Below are 6589 nucleotides of genomic sequence, written 5' to 3' on the forward strand. Positions count from 1 at the left end.
CCTGCCCTTCATGAACCCATGCTGGCTAGGCCTGATCCCCCGGTCACCCCGCACATGCCGCATGATCTCCCTCAAGACAATCTGCTCCATAACCTTCCCTGGCACCGAGGTCAGGCTAACAGGCCTGTAGTTCCCCGGATCCTCCTTACGACCTTTCTTATAAATGGGAGTCACATCGGCAAGCCTCCAGTCTTCTGGGACCTCACCAGTCAACAAGGAGCGTTGACAGATAATGGAAAGCGGCTCGGCTATCACCTCTGCCAGTTCCCTCAGCACTCTTGGGTGGATCCCATCTGGCCCCATCGACTTGTGGCAGATGCTCATATCACTGAAAAAATGAGGCTTTATGTCAGTGTTACCATGGGAAACAACACATGAAAGAAGAGGCCCTTTCAGGGAGCAAGAGGAACAGCCTCTACTTTCTGAGAACAGGGCTGATGAAACTGGTGCCACAGTGCTGCCTGCTCATCTGATAGCCACATCTTTAAAGGGCTGTTAGCACACCGAAGAGAAGACATACATGAACCTGCACCGGTGATCTCCCAGCGATAAATTTAATGCTCCACAGATGCAGTTTGTGAAAGATGACTGAGCAGCTACTTTCTGTATGAGTGTTTTATTCTGGAGAACAGTAAAGCAGTAAAGCTTGTATGGAGGAAACACTTCACCCAAATGTAAGTTATTGGGCAGAGTAACAATGTCATAGGCAGATATGACGGCAGCAGATAGAATAATTGAATGTAAAGCTATGTCCAGAATAAAACAATTTGGCATAGAAGACATCAGCTCTGCTGGGATCTATAAGTCTTTTTCCCTTCCCAGACAACTTCTGCAGCTTTCTTGTTTCTGCTTCTAACTCTGACTCTCGTTTCTCTTATCCAGCATCTCTTATCTTATCCAGCAAGCAGCCTTCCCTGTTGAGAAATTGCTTTTACCTTTGCTCAGTTGGCCTTTTGTGGGACACGGAGAGCAGCATTTGCAGGCTGCAAGCACAGCTGCTCTGCCAGAGGGACTCAGAACCATCCTATTTAGCCAGCACACGTCCTGTGCATTCTTCTCCTTCCCAAGACTCCCCACAATAGAGCTGGGGGATTTATAGTGAAATTAGTTGCAATAGCTGGGCTTCCTGCCGCAATAAGAACCATAGGAAACCTCGGCTCCCCCTGCCCTTACACCGCACACACCCTACTTCTCATTTGTATTTTGACCATTATCAGCATTTGTGTAAGATCAGCAGTAGCTTTGCTGTATATAAAACCTGCTGTGGGAGACATCAAGCAAAAAGGCACGAACTGGCATGCCTTCATTTCTTTCCCTAGCAGAAACAAAGCAGACATTAGGAAGACCGGAGAACAATGAATAAAAAGAGATTCCCTTACACTAAGTCTAGACAGCTCTTTTCTTCTGCAGCTACATGGTATAACTTTGAGAATTGGTTATCGTACTAGAAACACCTCCACACAACCACTGAGTGCCCACCTCCTCACTGCTCACTACTCACGCACTACAAACTCATTACTTGAGTTTGAGGTACACTTTTACAACTCATAAAAAAGAACGAAAGTTCTGCTGAACAAGAGCTCCTCAGTGGCACCTACTTTTATTAATCATTAAGATGACGCGGCTTCAACTCAGTAATCAGGCTCTCACTGGAAACTTTGTGTGGCCTTACACACTGTAAAATGCATTTTATTTCTGTTCTGCATTTAAAGGAGGATCAACGAGAGAACCACTTGTGATACGATCTGCAAGGAAATACAGAGTTTCCGCCGACAGACGCAGCTACCTATTGACATCTGCTTTTTGCAGCTGCTGGCTATCACAGCGTAGGCAGCACGTCGCTGGCAGAGATACCTGGTCAGAAGCAAGCAATTCTGCTCTACCAGAACTGAGGAGCTTCTTTGCATCATTTGAAAAGAAAGAGGAGAAAAGGTAATGTTTACAAAATGTAGTGGCAGAAGCAGTTGTCTGTCATACCTGCTTATAATGTATATGATTGTAGATGCTTCTACCTTTAGTTGCTGCTTAGCCATTTTAAAAGCAATTTTCAGAAATCCTGCATAATTAGAATGATGTGTATGTGCATTATGTAAGCATATGTTTTCAGTTTAAAATACCTGAGTAGCCATTCTGAAGGTGTATTAGAGTCAGGTATGTTTAGCTGCTGTTGTTGCATCTTTAGGCCACTGGTGCCAAATAGTTTTGTAGCCATGATTTGTAATTCACATTATATTTGTGTACAACAGAACGGAGCTGTAGCCTGGAAAGGTGTCACGACAGTTACTATGCATGGAAGGGGACAGGTTAACGACAGTCTATGTTTGCTGCTAATCAGCAACAGTATACAGTGTGAAGACAAATAAAGAGATGATATTCACTTTTCCTCTGATTCCCATTCATAAAATAAAGACAAAAGGGAAAGCCGTAATCCCAGCCTGCAAAAATTCTGATGTGTTAGGCTAAGAAATGAAGTTTGCTGTGCTGTGATTACTCACACTGACAACATATTTGCACTGCGCCCACTATGTGATCTAGTCAACTTCAAAGTAACATCACTTAAAACTCTCAGTCTATCAGAAAAGAACATACATATGAAAATGACAAATTCACTTTGCTACTACAGACAGCACTTACTGAGAACTGCTGTCACCTTTCAGTGAGCTTCATTTTATTAGGATGGTCAGATGCATTCTGTTTCTGTCTGCCTTCAGTAATGTTTGTCTGATTGGAAAGATGGGTAGCATCTCAAACTTCTATGAACAGTGGCTTCGCTTTTTACTTTACTCCACACAGAATTTCTCTCTCTCTGATTTGATATCTCTGGTCTGTATCTTTCGTTCCTGTTTGTTTTCTTCTTTGCAGCTTCAGTGGCATTCAGCATTCTTGACATGTCTGTTTGCAGTTTTGGAAGGACATGCATGCTAAGGACAGTACTTTTGCAAGCATTGCGTAAGAATCCTATAATACTTAAATACTGTTTGAGAATCTGCAAGTTAGTCATTGAGTGTTGCAGACTTCCCAACACGATTCAGGCTTGCTGAGTAACCACACGATCATCATCATGCAGAGAGTGACTGACCTTTTTATATTCTTTCATTCTCAGGAACTGGGGGGAAAAAACCATGACTTTATCAAGTACGGAGTCCCTTGAAGCTGACACCTCAACCTTTTATGAATTTTATTTTAATTATAATGATGCTCCACAACCTTGCAGTAAGGAAACCGTCAAGAGGTTTGCAGCCTCTTTCCTCCCTGTTCTATATACCCTGGTGTTCCTGGTTGGGCTAATAGGAAACACTCTGGTCATCGTGGTCCTCTTTAAATACAAGAGACTGAAGAGTATGACTGATGTGTACCTGTTAAACCTCGCCATCTCAGATTTGCTCTTTGTTTTATCCCTGCCGTTCTGGTCTTATTTCATGATAGACCAATGGGTTTTTGGAACTCCCTCGTGTAAAATTATTTCGTGGCTCTATCTGGTTGGGTTCTACAGTGGGATATTTTTTATTATGCTTATGAGCATAGACAGATACCTGGCAATTGTTCGTGCAGTGTTTTCCTTGAAAGCAAGAACTGCCTTCCATGGCCTGATTGCCAGTCTTATTGTATGGCTGGTAGCTCTTTTAGCCTCAGCTCCAGAACTTGTATTTAGAGAATCTTTCGTTGAACAAAATTATACTACTTGCAAGCTGAGATATCCAAGCAACTACATGACATGGAAACTCTTTTACACTTTGGAAATCAATATTCTTGGGCTCCTACTCCCTTTTATAGTTATGGCATTTTGTTACTCCATGATTATTAAAACTTTACTACACTGCAGAAATGAGAAAAAGAATAAGGCCGTGAGGATGATCTTTGCTGTCATGATCGTGTTTTTCTTCTTCTGGACCCCCTACAATATCGTAATTTTACTACAACTGCTGGAAGCTACTGGAGTCATTAGAAACTGTCAAACAAGTAAGAACCTGGACTATGCATTTCAAGTAACTGAAACCCTTGGCCTTCTTCACTGTTGCCTCAATCCAGTCATCTATTTCTTCATGGGGGAAAAATTTAAGAAGTACCTGAAGATGCTCTTTAAGAACTGGCAGTTACCTGGAGTTATTTGTAAGTGGTGTGGACTCCATATCACTTACCACACCGAGTCTACAGGATCGTTCCACACACAGTCAACCGGGGACCAAGAAGCTCTGTAACGTGTTCCACACCGACTGACAAAAATAAAATGACAAAAGCAGGAACTTCAAAAAGCTCAGAAAATGCACAAGCATTTAAGCCAGCTAGTCTTTGATAATAACTTCATCTTTGATTTCTGCCTCTTAGATTTTCTGAATACTATGACAGAAGCTGTCCTAGATGTGAGATCTGGCAGTCGGACCCGTACGCTGCATCTGCTGCAATTAGAAATCACTGCTCAGATTCACAGCAGCCTTAACTCACGAGTGCTACGCTTGTTGCGTGTTTTTCACCAGCACCAAGAAATGACTGGACTCAATGAAGGGCAGAGGAGAAACAACTTGCTATCTCAAAGCGCATTTGAAAAGTATCTTTGTTTATTCAAGGAGTAGGTGGTTATTACAATATTTTTTATCCTCAGCTGATCTGTGCAGCTTTTGTTTGCTCATACATGTAGCAATCTATTAACAACAGCAGCTGCTGTTAGAAGTTTAATCTCAGGGAAGGCTACATCTTCTGCCATTAAGAAAAAAAGGACACAGAACACACACTGCGTACAAAGATGCAAAGCCAGTGCATTATCCTGTGCTATAATCAAGCTTTGTTTTCTTTCAGGTATCCAAACTGTCTACGCATACATATATATATGCATTTTTGAATGATTTAATTACCATAATTCAGGATGGCAATTTTTTTTTTTTAATTAACATTGATAATGTGGTGGGTTTGTTTTGTTTTGTTTTGTTGTTGTTTTTAAATAAATCTTTTAAAAGATAATTTTTCCAGCATGCATTAACACATTTGAAGCATCTTTTAAAAGTATCTTTTAAAATGAGTGTTCTTTGTTCGAAAAATACCTAACTCTGAGACTGAATTTGTGTTTACGATATAAACATCTGGCAAGGTAAAAGAAAGCAAAGACAGATTGTATAGGGAAGGTCTGTCATAATTTAGAAACCACACAAAGAATAGTTGCATTTGATTGCAGAGCAGAAGGCAAAGAAAGATGCCACAGTAGCTGCTTGTAGATCTACACATTGTTAGTCGGGTCTGGAACAGGAAGAAAAGTCTCAAAGCAACATCTAGATTTTAGCACAAAAATGATTTTTTAAAAGGCAAAAATCAGTGATGTAGTAGCAGCCAAAGTAAGAGTTGGAAAACCTGCATGGAAAATATTCCTGATGGCTCCTTTTTTTTTGCTAAATGACAGCTACTCAGCAGACTGTCATCTTTCTTAGGCCATCGGTAATGAAACAATCACCCAGCATTCAAACGTGGCTACAAATGGCAGACAAAACTTAAAAATATCCATGGGCAGGCAGTGAGAAGGAGCATTAAGGTACATATATAGTATTAAAGCATATATATATAGTAGCTCTGTTGTCATGCTCACTCCAAATTAGAAATATAAGAGGAAGCTCACCTCCACATCACATCCCTCATGATATAACAAACAGACAAAGTAAAAACCAGCACTCTTAAATGCTCAAGCACACATACATCCTCCACAACTCATTGTGGGGAATGCATTGCCATCAGCACTTTGCTGATGCAACTTTGGGCAAGGAACTGCAATAATGCAGACAATGAGAATAGCTGTGGAAGGCATTACTGCACTAAGAAGATATCTTCCTTGCTACAAAAAGTGTGTAATTCTCACTACTCGGTACAAGTCACTAAATATATCAGATATGAAAAACTGCCTCAAGGAGTGGGTTAGTCCATCTATTACCCATTTTTATAAGGAAGAGCAAGACAAATTATAAGTATCAGGTCTAGGAAAGTCTCATGGATGCCACTGAACATAATGATATCACTGGTGAGCTGGCATGACATGTCAACCTCACAGATGTGACACAGTGGCATTGTGATCTGCTGAGCTAAACATCAGTCAAGTGCCTACACTAATTTGGAAGCAATACGGTGCAATACAGTAGTTTGTTCTCCTTGGTCCCATTCTGTGACCTTCTAGTCAGTAAGATCAAGCAGGTCCTTTAGATAAACCTGAGATCTTGCTTTCCAGAACAGGGCAAAGGCTCCCTGTGCTGGACTGGCAAAAGTGAAGGTCAGCAAGCAAAAAGCAACCCATAAGAGGCTCTTGGTGATGGCAAGATACGAAAGGCCTGGAGCTCGGAGGATGCTCAGGAACAGCACCAAGATGGCAGCAGCCCTGGGCACACACCCTGCAGTGAGGGAGGACGTGAGTCCATTCATGTGTGGAATTATAGGGCTGCCCAACGCCTCTCTAAATAGAGACAGCAAGGAGGCCTTTTTCTCACAAAACTCAGAGGTGCTCCTAGTCACTGCAAGGCTTTCTGCCCTATACTCTGTGCACGTCTGTGCTTCGGGCAGTGCCTGCTGCAGGCCAAGCTCCCCCCCAGTGAACAGTGACCTCTCTTCCCACTGAGCC

At 41.9% G+C, this 6589-nt stretch overlaps 1 protein-coding gene across 1 annotated transcript; it reads left to right on the forward strand.

The window, feature by feature from the left end:
• The first annotated feature begins 3092 nt into the window (after positions 1–3092).
• CCR4 (C-C motif chemokine receptor 4) lies at positions 3093–5040 on the forward strand. The gene has a single exon (XM_052694320.1). The coding sequence runs from the start codon at positions 3123–3125 to the stop codon at positions 4197–4199; it is 1077 nt and encodes a 358-aa protein (XP_052550280.1). The 5' UTR covers positions 3093–3122; the 3' UTR covers positions 4200–5040.
• Positions 5041–6589: the final 1549 nt, after the last annotated feature.

This window comes from Tympanuchus pallidicinctus, unplaced genomic scaffold, assembly GCF_026119805.1.
Source record: "Tympanuchus pallidicinctus isolate F22 unplaced genomic scaffold, pur_lepc_1.0 scaffold3, whole genome shotgun sequence".
NCBI classification, from domain to species: Eukaryota; Metazoa; Chordata; class Aves; order Galliformes; family Phasianidae; genus Tympanuchus; species Tympanuchus pallidicinctus.

Excerpts from the sequence above, each read along its gene's own strand:
- CCR4 (XM_052694320.1), top strand. The coding sequence starts at position 3,123 with ATGACTTTATCAAGTACGGAGTCCCTTGAAGCTGACACCTCAACCTTT.